Genomic DNA, 15,830 nt, shown 5'->3' with positions numbered 1-15,830 from the left:
AAAGTAAGACATTCACAAGGTGTAAAAATAAAGCCACAGAAGTGCGGCTTCCTCCTCCACTCCCCGTACGAGACCTGGGTCCGCAGCGTTCCTGGCGGTGTGGCTACGTCATAATTCTGGTTGGTTTCTTGGTGCCTGCATTACCACGTGGAAATGCCCTTCCCACCCGCTACGGTGCGAGCCATATTCTGGGCAGTATTTGTGAACTGGCTGACTTTCGGTTGCTTGGTTTTCACTTTCGGTGTAATTATCCTGTTTATTCTCTTTTCCTTTCAATTTTTTAAATCTCCCCCCTTCCCCCTTTCTCTTTTATTGTTTTTTTTTTTTTTAATTTAAGTTGACGCACACATAGTTGACACACAATATTACATTAGTTTTAGGTGTTCCCCCCCCCTTCTCTTTTAAACAAACCTTTACCAAAGATCTTCCAAATTTCTGTCACACTGTGTTTCAAACATCTGTATATATCAGATTCTGTGTCAAGTCCGATGCGTCTGAGACCCCACTGCCCCTGACCTGATGGAGCTCTACCTGAGGCTGACCTCTGGTTCTCTCTGGAACTGTGAAGGCACTGTTCCCTGATTTTCTAGCGCCCGCTGTCACTGATGAGGTACAGGCACATTCTGTTTCCTGATCCTTCTTTTATATGTTCTCTGTGTATATTTTTTCCTTCCCATTTCTACAAAATTACAGGATTTTCCTTTATCCTTGGTATTCTGGTATTTCACAATGATGTTCTTTGGTGTGAGATTCTTTTCCTTTTGTGGCACTTTTGTGAGTCATTTGAATTGAAACAGTCGTGGTTGTTGTCAGTGGGACATCTAGTCAGTGCTTTCTTTCTTTTTTTTTTTTTTTTTGATATGTTTTCCCTCTTTTTTCTGATCTTTTGGTCACTCCTGTTATTTGTAGATTGGGCTTTTATATCGATTATCTAAGTTGCTTGTCTTTTTGATTGATCTCTGCCCTTTAGTTCCATATTCTGGATGACTTCCTCAATTTCTGTCCTGTAATCTTTCTCTTATTTCCTGGATTTTATTTTCTTGAATATATTTCTTTTCTCAGGGCATACTTTTTTTTTTTTTTAACGTTTATTTATTATTGAGAGACAGAGAGACACAGAGCATGAGCAGGGGAGGGGTAGAGAGAGGGGGAGACACAGAATCTGAAGTAGGCTCCAGGCTCTGAGCTGTGAGCACAGAGCCCGACGCGGGGTCGAACTCACAAACTGTGAGATCATGACCTGAGCCAAAGTGGGTTGCTCAACCAAGCCACTCAGATGCCCCAAGGACATACTTTTTAAATGGACAGTATCTTTCTTACCTTGCTTTGAGAATGTGCTATTTTTTTTTTTTTTTTTTTTAATACTTAACAGTTCTGCTCAATCTTCCACGAGGGGATTTTTCTCAATTGTTTGGCTCTTGTCTGAGCAGTTGAAGGAGGAGGCACTGAACAGCCACATGGCAATGAGTGCCAGGAGAGGCTGGGGCAGGGGTTGGGCCGGGGTGTGCTATTTAAAGGATGGAAGCCTTTAAATGTCAGTGTTTGGAGATAATCTCTTTAGCGCTTTTAAGTGTTTCCAGAGAAGAATCCTTTGATCTGTTGCTGGAGTCAGGCAGGAGGAATGGGCAGGAATCCCCTGACTGAGATGGCCCTTATGCCCCACTGCAAACCTCTCCACACTCTGCTGCACAGATCCCTCCAAGCCTGGAGACACTCGGGCTCAGCTTTTCCGGAGAGTGTGGTCCCCTGGGGTTGGGCACCAGTGGGGAAGCAGCTGGGGAAGAGGCTTGAGGAGTGTGTAAGGCAGGGGACAGAGATGTCCTCCGGCTGCATGGTGTCTGGGACGTCAGGTAAGTCCTTAGGCTGGAAGTGGGGAGTGGTCGAAACTTCTTTCACTCTCCTAGGCCGTTTACTGACCCGCTGCCCTTTGCAGTCTTCTGAGATTTTCTTGAAACTTCCTCTCTGCTTTGTCTTCTCTTCAGGTCTTGTTTTTTACAAACTTCTACTTTTGCATTCCTTCATTTTTATTTTAGTGGAGTGTGAGGAAGGCTAGCGATAGTTGTTATGTTCAGTTAGCCATGCTAATCCTGTTCACTTCTGAGATTTTTGCCTGCTCAGTTTCAGACGGGCTTCTTGTCTTCAAGGTTTCTCCTTTATGTGACGAGGGGTCTCGATATAGAGTCTTATCCAGTAGATTGCTGGAGTATGGTGACATCCAAGGACAATGGGTCAGTGTCAGATGGGCCTGGGATTGTACCCTAGTCTGCTGCTCACCAATTGTGTGACCTTGAAGCAAATGTTTTAATCTCTTAGAGCCTCAGCTATTGTTTATTTTTAATCACTGGTAATCAGTGGCTTATGTCCAACAGGACAGTGTCAGGGTGGCCAGCTTGGCAGGCTGGCCCAGTCTCTGTCATGTATTCCCAGACCCACTGGAGCTAAGACCAAGCCCAGTGCCTCTGAGTCCTACTGTCCAGGTGGACAACAGGCAGGCAAGGAGCCTCAGAGCCAAGTTCTGCAGCTGGGGTAGGCCAAAGGGTCCATGGCCACAAGCCAAATGTAGCACATCTTTCTCCAGCATACCTTTCACTGGTGCCATTTATTATTATTTTTAAATGTTTATTTGTTTGTAGAGAGAATGCCAAGCAGGCTCTGAGCTGTCAGTGCAGAGCCCGATGCAGGGCTCGAACACGTGAACCATGAGATCATGACCTGAGCCAAAATCAAGAGTTGGATGCTTAACCAACGAAGTCATCCAAGCACCCCTCACTGGTGCCATTTAAAATATAATTTTAAATTATAGAATGGACACATTATGGAATGGAATACGAAATTAGTCCTCATCTAAGGAATAAAAGAGGAGTTTTCATTTAGATCATCACCTTGCACTAGATACTTGAGGTGCAAAATAAACATCAGACTCTCGGCTCCTCCAAAAGAATAACTAACAGAAATGCACACTCTCATTGTAAAAATTACATTAATCAAGAACAGATGCCTCGTGAGTGACTGCCCTGTAAGCTCTGTGCTGAGTGGTAGAGTTTCCAAGATGAATAAGATAAATCTCCTGACATCACAGGAACTTAACTCTAATTGGAGGTGGGAAACAATGTCAAGATTAGTTAATTTATTTTGCTGATGAATTGGGAAAGGTCATGGTTAATTCAGAATGTCTCCCTGGCTTTAAGACAATCCTTTCTCTTTTCTGCTTGCCGTTCACAGTGCTGGCCACCATCAACTTGCAGTCACAGCATGAGTTGCAGTTATTAACCAACTTTCTCTTAAGTGTCCAGGTAAGTCTGGCCCAGGAGCAGCTGCCTGCTCTGCTTGGCATGAGTGTAGGAAGTCTTAGAGTCAAGTAGAACCTCTGTCAGGAAGGTGTGGTGTTTTGGGGTACCTGCAGCTATGCCCAGGGCTCTGGGACAGGGGAAGAAGGACTCAGGACTCGCTCAGCCTTTCATCTCACAGACATCCTGTTGCACTGTGGCTCCTAACCCCTGTTGTCCCCATGTTGCCACACCCCCAGTCAGAATAGCAGTGTAGAAGTGGAGAAGTTTCTCTAAGTTGTTGCTATATAGACTGATGCATGAATGTGGTTTCCTGCCTCTGGAGAAAGGGGCCCTTTTTGGAGCTCTAGGCTCAGTTTGCTCATAGAAGCTCTGGACTAGAATTCTGTGGACTCCACAAAAATGCTTTCCTGTCCTGTACTGTGTGTCTGACCTTAACTTGTAGGTTTCTAGGCCTAGAAAGATTATTTCATCAGCAGGATGGGAGGCCTGAGCCATTCCAGGTCAGAGGAGAAAAGAGTTTCTAACTATAAGTCCACATCTCTCAAGTTGATGGGAATTTACAGTTAAATCCTATTCTGATTGATTTCTCTTCTCTAGAATTCATGTGTCTGTCTTTCCTAAGGAGGCAGATGGAATCTGGCCATGGCCCATTCATAGAGCTGAGGCCCCATCTCTCACCATGTCTTACTGAAGGGTGTGAATGCTCCAAATTGTCACCACCTATTAGATGTAGGCATTGATCCCAGGCCTAGTGTGGAGCTGTTGGAGTGTTCATATCACTCGTGAATAGGTGCCCACAGAGATGGTAGGGCTGTTCTCCATCCCACCTGTTTGTTTGGTAGAGCAGAAGTAGCATCCGAAGGCACATCCATCTGAAGTCACCATGGAAGTGTGAAGCCGTGGAAGATGAGGGCTGCCCATGTGTATGATGTGGCTACTACTTGAGTTTAGAGGGACAAATGGAATGAGAAGAGATGGGGCAGGATGGGAACTGACCCCAGGGAGATTTTGTTAGGCTGATCAGGGGAGAGACAGTAGGTCTGGGTGGGCCTGGGTCCAGACCGTTTCTCCTTGCCTTCCTTCCTCCAGTGTTCACTGAGTGTCTGCTCTGCATGTAGAGTGTGGCTAGGCCCTCTTACCCTGAAGTAACTAAGATAGTAGGGTCTGTGTCCTCATGGGGTTTGTGACCTACCTGTGGAAATATGTGTCCAATAAACAGTTCCCCAGCAACTGAGTAGGATTGTGCTTGAGTGCTGTCCAAGGCAGGTATAGCATTTTGTGAGCTTCCCCTCTGCCCACTCTGTAGTGTGATCTCTCTGTGCTTCTCTTTCCTCTTCTGTGAAGTGTGAATGATGGTAGTATCTTCTCATAGGGTTGAGGATCAAATGAGGTAATATTTGGAAAGCACCTGGGATAGCAAGGCTTCATGTTGGCTCCTTTCTAGTCATCCTTAGAGAGCGGCCCCACACCTGTGCACCCAGGCCAGGTCATCCTGCTGACAGACTGGTACTGCCAATGGCCTTTCTGTCCACAGTTCAGGGATGTCTGTTTTCCTCAAGGAAGAGGACTTAGATCAAAGTCTGCTTTGAATACTCAAACAGGATAGTTCCAGCTCTGCTTACTTTGGGATGTCAAAACCTTGCTGGGTCCTCATGTCCATGTCCAGTGATGGTTTCTTGAGCTCTTCCCAAGTGCTAGGCATCATGTGCTGAAGGCTGTACATGTAATATCTCATTTAATTCTCCCAGTAACCAGGTGAGCTGTCTCCTCATTTTACAGTTAAGGGCACAGATTTATATAACAAATAGAGCACCCAGTAAGTGACTGGTGAGGGAGTATAGCACAGTTGACTGAGGCAGAGTTCTAGCTCTTCACCACATTGTGTGGGGCAGTGACCTGGGCCACTGGTAGATACCCCCATACCTTGGCCCTGGCACCCTCAAGTTGGGAAATCCCTTCCTGGCACTGGAGACTGTTGACATATGACACTTGGAATCTACTTCTCCCTTAGTGACTTAAACATGGTATAGTGTATCCCCTTCTTGGGAGGGAGACAGCTGTAAAGACAACCAAACCACCAGTCTTGCTAAAAAAATTGTTGTGACTACTTTGACCTTTACTCTGGTGGGGTTGATATCTTCTACTCATAAGTTAATAAATCTACCCCATCATTCTGGACCAGATTTTGTTGCTCTGTATGTGTTGTCCTCTAAATGTAACGCCATCACTAACAGAGAAAGTACTTGATAAATGAGGATGAATGAGGAAGGATCTCTAGTAGGAAACCTGAAACAGCAGCAAATTAGTCCTTACACCTCCCTCAGATGCTCTGGTTCTTCTGAAAACATGGCAGAATAAAGCATGGCTCTGGGAATGATTTCTGCTTCCTGGGGACTCCCATGGAAAAGTCAGTACTCTGAGGTAATATTAAAGACTTAGTTGTTATTGAACATCCTAGCCAAGGTGTGAAGCCAATTATTGTGGCTGCAGCGCCTGAACTGTGAATAAGTGTGCTATATAGTGCTCTGATTTTCTTGTCCAGTTTTACACTTTTGTTTAAGCTAGATCTCAAGAAAGGGCCCACTCTATAGCCCTCTGACTCTTCCAGCACCTGAGGGGTCTGCATCCTCGGCGTGCCCTTCAGAAATGGAATTATCCTGATATAACATTCTCCTTCCCTGAGAGAGGATAGGCAAAGGTTGGCTTGGCCTGGAAAGCAAACCAATATAGGAAAAGACTCTCGGAGCACATGCTGAATTCTAATGCAGACTAACATTGAACACACATTTCTGTGTTTTCTCACTAGCACCATATGCAACATTAAAACCACATTAAGGCAGCAGGGTCTCCTGCATCAACTGTGTTAGTTCGTTCCACTTTCCACCTGAAGTGTGGAGGCCACATGTGGAGATTCAGCTGGTGCTCGTGTATTTGGTCCTCATCTGTGCTCTGCTTTTGATAGACCTTAAATCAAGGAGTGTGTGGCCAGGGATGAGTTGGGAGGGTCGAGGGGCTAGGATTTCCCTGAAGGAAGAGCTCTCCTCTGCCTCTTTTGGCCAGCTAACTTCTCATTTTGTGGTGTCCAGAGGGTTCAGCCCAAGATGGTGATGGAGTACTGGACCGGGTGGTTTGACTCGTGGGGAGGCCCACACAACATCCTGGATTCTTCTGGTGAGTGCTTTATGGTACCTATATCCACCATGTGTATTGACCTACAAAGTAAAAATCAGTTCCAAATAACCTGCTAATTGATGTAAATAAGCTGTAGGGTGCAAGGCTCCTGGGATTATCTGCATGTAATAGTCAGATCTTGATAGTCCAGAGTCATTTGTCTTGACATTTAAAGAGAATGGTAGGACTTTTAACAGTACTTTATCATGTTTCTGTATTAGATAAATAACGTGTGCCTATTGCAAACATCCTGCAAATACAGAAAATGTAGAAAGAAGAAATAAAAATCCCAGAGCCCAGAGAAAACACATGCAGTTGACTGTTGAACAATGTGCAGGTTAAGGGTGCTGACCCCCTGCACAGTTGAAATCTGGGTATAACTTTTGACTCACCCCAAATATAACTAATAGCCTGCTATTGACCAAAAACCTACTGATACCATGAACAATTGATTAACACATATTTTGTACATGGTATGTATCATATACTGTATTATTACAACAAAGCAGGCTAGAGGGAAGACAATGCTGTTAAGAAAATCATATGGAAGAGAAAATACAGCACTGCACTATAAAAAAGTGTACATAAGTGGAGCTGCACAGCTCAAACCCATGTTGTTCAAGGGTCAGCTGTAGAGTGTGCTAGCAGTTTGCTATCTCTGTCTGCAGCCCTGTACGCACACACAGATAGAGATATGGACACATACAGTCACATCTGCTCTGTGTTACCTGCTTGTGCCAGTGACTGACACAAATGGAGAGCCTTCCACACTATTAGAGAGTCCATCACTGTTTTAAAGGATGCAAAGAACCCTGTGGTGTTGGTGATTAAAACACGATTTATTTAGCCATTCTCTTATTGATGAACACTTAGGTTGCTTCCAGTGGTTTTCGTTTTTTTTAATTTATTTTTAATTAATTTTTTTTTTTTTTAGAGATCAGGGAGAGAGAGAGAGAGGGAGAGCGAGAGAATCTTAAGCAGGTTCCAATGCTCCGTGCAGGGCCCCTGATGAAGGACTTGATCTCATGACCCCAGGAGCATGACCTGAGCCAAATTCAAGAGTTGGATGCTCAACTCCTGAGCTCAACACCTAAGTCACCCAGGCACCCCCCAGTGGTTTTTGTTAATTGAACACCATTGCAGTGAACATTCTTGAACATCCAGTTTTGCATACCTGGCATATTATTTTTCCTAGCTTAAGTTCCTAGCAATAGAATTGCTACATGAATGAAGTTTCAGTATACATTTCGGTATACATGTACTCTGGCAAGATGTTAGCAATTCTTACTATTATTAAACAAGAATACTTATTTCCCACAGATTCATCAATACTGAGTTTTAAAAAAAAATTAATATTTTCCAATATGATTGCCAATACGTGTGTGTGTGTGTGTGTGTGTGTGTGTATAAAAGTACTTGATATTTCTCCTTTGATGTTATGTTTTCACATCTTTGGCTTATTTTCTCATAGAGGTGGGATTGGGGAGGTGATCAGAATTAAACATCTCCAATTATGAGTCCAGTCTTTTGCATCTTTCCAAGTGTGAGTAATGGTTGAGAAGGGTGGAGGTAGCCCAAGCAGCACACTGTTCTGATCGTAGTCATCAGGGACATGGTGGAACCGACAGCTGGAAGGCTGCAGCTGGGGCGCTGTGGTGCTGGCCCATTTCTCTTCATGCCCTTCATGTTCTGTGATTGCGGTTCTAGTGGAAGCTGAAGGGCAGAGCTATGGAGTTGAATTTGATGGGGTTGGGGGATCAGAAAAGCTGAGAGGCTTGTCCCAATCTCTGACTCGCTCTGCACATCCCCTCTCTCCCCTCCTGCTGCAGAGGTTTTAAAAACAGTGTCTGCCATTCTCGATGCTGGCTCCTCCATCAACCTCTACATGTTCCATGGAGGCACCAACTTTGGCTTCATAAATGGAGCCATGCATTTTCATGACTATAAGTCTGATGTCACCAGCTATGGTAAGTAGTCCCCAACACTGGCCTTCCCTGGAACATGCCACATTTTCATGTCTGGGGCTTTTTATGGAGAATCATTTAGGGGCAGCATCTGGCACCTTTAATGCATTCGGCTCTAGAGTGCCTGGGGAAGGGATAGTTTTGTCTGGATTGTCACTTTTAAATTTCTAGAGCAGTAGGAGATGGAAGCCCATGGACATGCCTGTGAGCCTTTGGAAATGAGAGGCACAGGCAGGGTGAAGGCAGATTCTTCAATGAGGGCAGCCTCTTTAGGCCCTTGAGATGTGTGACCTCTGATTCCCTTTAGGTTGAGAGTCCACAGAAGGTAGGCAAGATGCAGGAAATTGAGGGTCATGCTATGGCCATGGCACTTTTAGTGTCACTTTATAGTATTTAGTATTTATTGTATTCTGACTGATGGCTCACACGAAAAGTGTTTTGCCTCCCAGATTACTGAGAAAAAGACCCTGCCTCTATACTCCAGCTTCTCCTTTCTCTTTTTTTTTTTTTTTTTAATTTTTTTTTCAACGTTTTTATTTTTATTTTTGGGACAGAGAGAGACAGAGCATGAACGGGGGAGGGGCAGAGAGAGAGGGAGACACAGAATCGGAAACAGGCTCCAGGCTCTGAGCCATCAGCCCAGAGCCCGACGCGGGGCTCGAACTCACGGACCGCGAGATCGTGACCTGGCTGAAGTCGGACGCTTAACCGACTGCGCCACCCAGGCGCCCCTCCTTTCTCTTTTTTTCTGCTGCGGACACTGTCCTGTGATACAGGTGACAAGTGACAGTGTCCTGGTGTCTTGCAGACTACGATGCTGTGCTGACAGAGGCGGGGGATTACACAGCTAAATACTTCAAGCTCCGAAGTTTCTTTGGCTCCATCTCAGGTACCTGGCAGTCAGCAGACTTGAGCACCTATTTGGGCCCTTACTTGTGCTCTGAGACCCCTAAAGAGTTACTTCTTCACTATCCCACCTAAACCCCAGTTGACCTATGTGCAAGAATGTCCCTAGACAAGGACAGGCAAGTTTGAGAAACTGTTTTCATCATAGTTTGTGTGCTTGCAGCTTCATCTGTTCTCTGGGCAGTAAGACTCCTGAGGGTATGAGAAAGTCCCCTGCACCCCCGCCCCCACATTACCTTCCCAGTGGGAATCAGGCAGTCTAAGACTGTTTACATCTTGGCTCCAGAATAAAGGATCACACTGGGCTGTGGACAAGAGCCAGTGGCTAGGGAGGCTGGAGGAGGCAATGACTTTTTGGGATGGCCCTCTTGTCTGTGTTGCAGGTGTACCTCTCCCTCCCCAGCCTGACCTTCTTCCCAAGATTGCATATGAGCCCTTGAGCCTGAATTTTTACCTGTCACTGTGGGATGCCCTGCAGTACATGGAGGAGGTGAGTGCAGCAGGGTAGAGAATCCAGGGCAGTTGCTAGGTGGGCAAGCAGGGCTGTGGAGGGGTAAAAAATGCTTGATAGCTTTGAGGTCTGTTTTATGACGTTAGAGCTCAGAGTTAAGAGAACAGACTTTTGCTAGGGTATGAAGTGGGAAGGAACAAAAAGAACTTGAAGAAAAACTGGGTAACACAGTAGGAAGTCTTTTTCTCCAGCCTGGGTGGACAGAGAGGAGGTGAGGAGGCCTGTGAGTGGGCTCTATCCCTCTCTGAGAATAGGGTGCACCCTGGAGCTGACTCAGGGGGGTGCTGTGATGCAGCAATGGTGGTGGTTTGAAAGGCCACAGGTCTGATACATTGCTGGGCTTCATTCCATTGCCTTCACACACACGCGTGACCCTGGATAGCCATGGGTTAATGTGATAAGTCAAAATCAGAACTTTGGAGGTTGGAGAACCAGTTGGCAGGACTGGCTCCCCATGTTTGTGTAATGAGAAGTCAAACTAGTAGAAAAGGCTAGAGGGCCCCTTGCCCCACAGCCAGCCCCAGGTAGGATCTGTCTGCTACTCCACACTCCCCGAGAAGCCTCAGGATGAAATTTGTGCCTCTTTTCTCCTCTGCCTAGTCTGCATCTTTCCCGACTCTTCTCTCTACAGCCAGTCAATTCTGAAAAACCAGTCAATATGGAGAACCTGCCAATAAACAATGGAAATGGACAGTCATTTGGGTACACTCTGTATGAGACTACCATTGCTTCATCAGGTGTCCTTAGTGGTCTTGTGCGTGACCGGGGACAGGTAGGAATGTCTTCTCTTAATTCCTGTGACCTTGTAGTCATCCAGCCCTACCATATACATCTGACTCTCTCTCCTGAGTCTTCATGTATCTGCCTGGTACCAGTGTGTAGAAATGGCCCATCATTGTCTTTTTCAACTACAATCATGGGCTAATGCCCATTTTTCCTCCTATGCCTGGCTAACACCCATATTCACCACACACACATAATATTACCCCTTTCTTTGCTTAGCAGAAATTCCTCTTATGCCACTCTCCTGTGGACCCATGGATGCTTTCTGTCTGTTCCTTTGGCAGGTATTTGTGAACACAGTGTCTATAGGATTCTTGGACTATGAAAAGCAGAAGATCGTTATTCCCTTGATCCAGGTTTGTTATTCTGGGGAGCTGGGTAATGGCTAGCACCAGCTGCTTCCTGAATAGGTTTGGTGGGAGTCAAAGAGGAAGACCTAGAAGATGGGAGCCTTCTTAATCACAGAGCTGCTGATGGCAAGAAGGGAAGAGCATTGGTATCTGATCAGTGGGTACTTTTTCACCTCCATCCTCAGAGTTCAGGGAATAATTGGGGTTCCACAAAGAAATCTTATGGCTGGGTAATCAGGCAGTCATCATCAACCACTATGTTCCTGGCAGGGTTACACCAGGCTGAGGATCTTGGTGGAGAATCGTGGGCGAGTCAACTACGGGGATAATATTGATGACCAGCGCAAAGGTGGGTCATAGCATGTGCTAAGAGAAGAGCTTCTAGTGCTTAGCAGTGCCTGGCTATATTTTCTTCATACCAGCATGCCAGAAGTTCATGGAGGCTGACTCTCATGAGGTAGAGTCATTGTAGCCCATTGTAGCCCTTTGGAGGGAGCCCATTGTGGAAACCCATTGAAGGCAGGTGGGTCATGGAGGCCCATTGGAAGGAAGAGGTTTGTAGAGTCCTATTGGAGACAGGTGGGTTGCAGAGGGCCATTGGAGGGAGCTGAGTCATGGAGGCCCACTGGAGGGAGGTGGATGTGGGCCTGAAAGTCCCACCTGGGTTCTGACCTCTTTCCTATGCATGTTGTCCACATGTCCATGGTGAACACACAGGAAACACTGAGCCAGCCTTTCCACATCTCTCTGGGCTGCAGTCTGCTTTATCAGGGGATAATCTGCTTGGGGTGGGGTGGGGGTGGTGAGACTTAAGGAAGGGGATCCCCAGAAATCGAAAAATGGCATAGGACCCTTGCCTTCTTGGATCTTCACACTCAATTTCTTTTCTTGATCCACCTTGGAAATCCATTGATGATCTCATTTGTGGTGGGGAGGAGGAGTTAGTACATACAGTAAACAAATGCTCTTGATGGTATGCTCCCCTAGGAATATTTTACCAATTCATGTTATTTTTCCTGGGTTGTTTGTTTGTTTGTTTTTTGAAAGAGGCTGAGAGAGGTGGGGGAGGGGCAGAAGGAGAGAGAGAATCCCAAGCAGGCTCCATGCCTGGCATGGAACCTGACGTGGGCTTGATCTCATGACTGTCAGATCATGACCTGAGCTGAAATCAAGAGTCGGATTCTCAGCAAACTGAGCCACCCAGATGCCTCTATTTTTCCTGGTCTTCTAAACCTTCTATGCTTAAATGTGCCTCTTCCTTTTCATCTGTCAAAATGTGGGTGGTTTCATGTAAGTTGTGACATAAGAATTCAGACAAATAAATCCTACTACTGTAAGGGACACTGGTGACCTCCCAACTCTCATGGCTGTTTGCCTTTGTAATGAGGAAGTTTGTGCATCCCTTTCCTGCCTGCCAGGGAAGCACTGTGGCCCAGCCATTGGGGGCTTCTTGGGTCCTGGGGATTGGCCCTCTCTGGATAGGCCTCACAGTTGCTTCTAGCATTGTCCAGGCTTACCTTCCTTTTCCCCTAAGCAATCCCCCCGGTGTTACTCTCTGGATCTCAGCTTCTTCCTCCAAGGAGCTCCATCTCCAGGCCCATCTTCACTTCCTTTGCTCTCCTGGGGACAGGAAGGGATTGCCAGCATGACCCTGTTCCCAGTCTTTGCCTCCCAGGTCCCTGATTAAGATGTGCCTTGGACTCACTGTGGAGTTCTTACCCCTGGAGCAGTTCAGTGTTTTTAAGTCATAGACCTACCCCCACATACACCTGTACCTGCAATTTAAGAGTCCACAGGCTCCATGGAACCTGTTTACAGTCCCAAGCCTATTCACAATCCCTCTTCAGAAACTCAGCAGCTCCATGATTATGAGGACCTTGGAAGCTGCTCCAGGACCAACATCGATGGCTCCTCCCCCCAGGCACTAGTTAATCACTATGCAAAAGTGTGCATGGGTCCTCAGACTCAGATGCCCAAATCATATTGCCATCTGTTCACAATTCAAATACTTAAACAATATATCCTTAATCCTAGGCCATATAGAAGATTTCTGGCTGAGTTATTAGGTCTGTTTAGTTTGGGACACCACTGAATCTGACCTTGAAGCTAAGTTAGAACTGTTGTGACCTCTTGATCATTTGCCCACTGGGCTTCATTTTATTGTGTTGGAATTCTCATACTCAAAAGGGAGTTTCCCCTTCAGAGAGAGACCAGAGACTGTTCTCACCCTATGACATTCTCAGCTCTGTCATTGCCCTTAGATGTACTCTTCCATGCAAGTCCCAGAGAAGGCCTGGCAAATATTGCTATTACTAACTCTTCTCTCCTTTGGGATTTCTAGAGGAGGTTTTATACCACGTGAAGAGCTCTGTAGTATATACTGTAGGGAGTATATACTTCTGGAGGAATTTTCACTTGAACTTTCCAGAAACTCTCCATGTATGCGCTGGGCCTTAGCTGGGTCAGCTGTGCCCCTTCTTTTGGCCTTATTCATGTTTCCTTGGCTTCTTCCAACAGGTTTAATTGGAAATATCTATCTGAATGATTCTCCCTTGAAAAAATTCAGAATCTACAGCTTGGATATGAAAAAGAGCTTCTTTCAGAGGTGAGTCCTGACCCCATGAAGTGTGTGTACCCATGGATAGCATGTAATAAGAGCCAGGAAGGCCCTGCTCTGGCCTAGCTCCTCCCAATCACATGTAAACAGACCCAGAGCTCAGAGCAGCTTGCTCAGGGTAGGGGCAGTACCAACGCTAAAGACTGGGGAATTTCCATGATATGCTGTTAACAGGTGGTGAAAATTTGGGATGCCTTTGTGATTGAGTGCGGGATAGGGTCCAGATCTGAGAATGTGCCCTTCTTCTTTCTTGTCTTCTGTTCATAGGTTCAGCGTCGACAAATGGAGCCCTATCCCTGCAGTACCTACGTTCCCTGCTTTCTTTTTGGGTGTCTTGTCAATTTCCCTTTCCCCTTTTGACACCTTCATGAAGCTGGAGGTTTGTAGTCCCCTTACTGCCTGGGTTCTCCAGTCTTCCCTCCGAGGGCTCTGAGCCCAAGCCCCTGTACTTGCCCTTGCTGGAGCCTTCTATATCACCTGCACCCAGAGAGTCTCTGTCTTTGTGTTGCCCTCTCTGAAGGGTCTCTGGGGCCTCCCTGGAGAGGGGGAGTGGACTCAAAGCAGAAGAACCACCTGGTGATACTTCTTAGGGTCCAGGTCTGAGCTTGGGTGCCTTGCTGGGGAGGCTTAGAGCTAGTGGACACAGGAGATAGAATACCCCATGTGTTAACCTCATGACTGTTAAAATATCCATTCATACTGATATCTTGGAAGCTGAGAGAAGAATGCAAGACATGTGTCCATCTCTGTCTTCTCATGTGACTTTATATTCAGTGCCTTTCATGGTAAACTAACCACTTTCCCACTCTGCTTAAAGGGCTGGGAGAAGGGGGTTGTATTCATCAATGGCCAAAACCTTGGACGCTACTGGAACATCGGACCCCAGGAGACCCTCTACCTCCCAGGTGCCTGGTTGGATCAAGGCATCAACCAGGTGGGAACACTTGCAAGTCCTTCCCTTGTCCCAGCCCTCCCCAGTATCACACTGTTTCCCTGGGGGCTGCGGGTGACAGTCTATTAAGGTTGGTTAGGGCAGGAGAGGGGGGGCAGAAGGTTTAGCCAGCTCCTTCTGTATTCCTCCTTGGTGCTGATGAGTTGTGGGTCCCCATTCCTTCCAGCCTGCTTCTCAATCCCTTCCCCTAAGGCACCCTCATCTGGCTCCAAGACAAACCTCGGCTACTGTCATACACCAGCCCTTCTCTCTCCCAGGTCATTGTTTTCGAGGAGAAGATGGCAGGCCCTGTGATACAGTTCACTGAAACACCCCACCTAGGCAGGAACCAGTACCTTGATTGAGCAGCACCGCTCCTACGCCCCCTGGAAGCAGGAGAGCACCACTGTCCTCCCAGCTGAGCAAGGCCTGGTGCTCTGCTCCCTGACACTCTCCCATGTGGGAGAGTTTCCTTAAGTAACATTCTCAGGCAGCCACGGGGGCTACAGCTCTGCCCCCTACTTTAATTCAAGGCCCTAAACTTGGAAGAACTGAAGAAGAGAAGTGGAATAGGAGGGAGGGACCCTCTTCTTACCTAAGTGGCTTCTTGACTGGGCTTTGTTGATGGCACCTTTCTACTTTCCTGCTCTTTGGGAGAGGACAGAGGGATGTCTCTCTGGGGGGTGGGAATGTCTCATCATATCTCCACGTAATGAGGTTTGCTTCTATGATGTTCTCACCTGCACTCAGCATGGCCCTCATGGCCCCTTTTCATTTCTGAAATAGAAGGTTTGTCACCATTTGTATAGAATGGGGAAGGGGGTGGATGTCTCACCTCTCTCTGGGATTCTGGAAGAAGCTCCATTTGAGAGACACACACATCTTCTTCTTTTCCTTTCCACTTTAACTGCATCTGACAGGATGACAAGCCAAGCTTAGGAGAAACAGAAATACTCAGCCTGAATTAGAGAATATTTCTGGTTTTACTTGATGAGAAGGAACATCAGCTGAGGAGGGAATGCAGGCCCTAGAAGAAACCACACCCCAATATGAGGGCCCAGCTCCAGTGGCTTGGGCAGGGAGCCTCCCTGCTATGTTGGTGTAACCACGGGGCCTGCAAGCCTAGACCAGACCTTGCTTCCGGCTCAGTCTCTCCTTCAATCCTTGTAACTAAGCAGGAGGGAGGAGAGCCAGTCTTCCTTTGCAACTGTCTGTCCAAATTTGAGGTGCTTGTTCTAGGGATCAAGTCCACTGGTTGGGCTTAGGTTCACTGTCCTGAATTGCAATAAAGCAAGAGTTGAATCAAA

The 15,830-nt window shown here is 46.6% G+C and overlaps 1 protein-coding gene across 3 annotated transcripts in view; it reads left to right on the top strand.

The window, feature by feature from the left end:
- Window positions 1-15,830, top strand: part of LOC112865290 (beta-galactosidase-1-like protein 2) — a 57,306-nt gene extending 41,476 nt beyond the window's left edge. For all 3 annotated transcript variants that reach the window (XM_086678627.1, XM_025928340.2, XM_086678628.1), the window contains 12 exons: window positions 3,223-3,293; window positions 6,377-6,461; window positions 8,291-8,428; window positions 9,234-9,314; window positions 9,715-9,821; window positions 10,474-10,614; window positions 10,910-10,981; window positions 11,246-11,324; window positions 13,493-13,580; window positions 13,860-13,971; window positions 14,410-14,526; window positions 14,802-15,830. In XM_086678627.1, the coding sequence (XP_086534753.1) occupies window positions 3,223-3,293; window positions 6,377-6,461; window positions 8,291-8,428; window positions 9,234-9,314; window positions 9,715-9,821; window positions 10,474-10,614; window positions 10,910-10,981; window positions 11,246-11,324; window positions 13,493-13,580; window positions 13,860-13,971; window positions 14,410-14,526; window positions 14,802-14,888 (1,178 nt within the window). In that variant the 3' untranslated portion in view covers window positions 14,889-15,830. The remainder of the gene's footprint in view (window positions 1-3,222; window positions 3,294-6,376; window positions 6,462-8,290; window positions 8,429-9,233; window positions 9,315-9,714; window positions 9,822-10,473; window positions 10,615-10,909; window positions 10,982-11,245; window positions 11,325-13,492; window positions 13,581-13,859; window positions 13,972-14,409; window positions 14,527-14,801) is intronic.

Source organism: Puma concolor, chromosome D1 (genome assembly GCF_028749965.1).
Source record: "Puma concolor isolate L17-30 chromosome D1, mPumCon1.1.hap2, whole genome shotgun sequence".
NCBI lineage: Eukaryota > Metazoa > Chordata > Mammalia > Carnivora > Felidae > Puma > Puma concolor.
The sequence above is the reverse complement of the archived record's forward strand: the minus strand, read 5'-3'. Positions and strand labels throughout refer to the sequence as shown.